Below are 611 nucleotides of genomic sequence, written 5' to 3'. Positions count from 1 at the left end.
AATAAACTCATTAAAAGCCTTTGCCTATCAAATTGCCTAATCAACTTCTTGTAAGTCATGAGCCCCTAGCGCTGGTGAACTGCTCCGAGAAGCTGCAAGAAGGGGGTCGCTTTCAGGAAACTGTTTTATTGGTGTTGACCGTCCGTGGCTCTGGTGCCAGGAAATGCATTCTTCATCTTCATCAGCAGGCCTAGTGATCACGGCCGGGGAACACCCTGCCTGGATTTCTTCAGGGAGTAGATCACTTTCTGCTTGAACAGGAGCTTGGGCCTGTTTGTCGCCTAGTAAATTGACCCTTTCCTTCCAGTCGCTGAGCGAGCGGGAGGAGGATGTGGTATGGGGGTGAGAAGGTCCCAACATTTTGTTTCGAAGCTGAACACATTTTTCCATCAAAGTTATGGCTTTGTGAACTCTTTGTTGGGAATACCAAGTATAGGCCAAATTGTGCATGCTAGCCAGAGTATGAGGATGCTCTGGCCCCAGCACCTGCTTCGAGGTCTCCGTCACCTGCACCTGCAGCTCTTCTGCCTCCTTCCATCGTCCTTGATTCCGGTATGTTAATGCAAGGTTGTTCATGCTGGTCAGAGTGCTGGGATGCTCGGGCCCCAGCA

At 50.4% G+C, this 611-nt stretch overlaps 1 protein-coding gene across 1 annotated transcript in view; it reads right to left on the bottom strand.

The window, feature by feature from the left end:
• Window positions 1-112: 112 nt before the first annotated feature.
• The window catches only part of BJX67DRAFT_376053 (purine and uridine phosphorylase), a gene marked incomplete at both ends in the record, with an annotated part of 3919 nt that continues 3420 nt past the window's right edge, over window positions 113-611 (bottom strand). Inside the window, 2 exons of the mRNA XM_071031797.1 lie at window positions 113-120; window positions 246-597. Of these exons, the coding sequence (XP_070880326.1) occupies window positions 113-120; window positions 246-597 (360 nt within the window). The remainder of the gene's footprint in view (window positions 121-245; window positions 598-611) is intronic.

This window comes from Aspergillus lucknowensis, assembly GCF_044049455.1.
Source record: "Aspergillus lucknowensis strain CBS 449.75 chromosome Unknown BJX67scaffold_136, whole genome shotgun sequence".
Classification (NCBI taxonomy): Eukaryota; Fungi; Ascomycota; class Eurotiomycetes; order Eurotiales; family Aspergillaceae; genus Aspergillus; species Aspergillus lucknowensis.
This window is presented reverse-complemented; position numbering and strand designations above follow the sequence as displayed.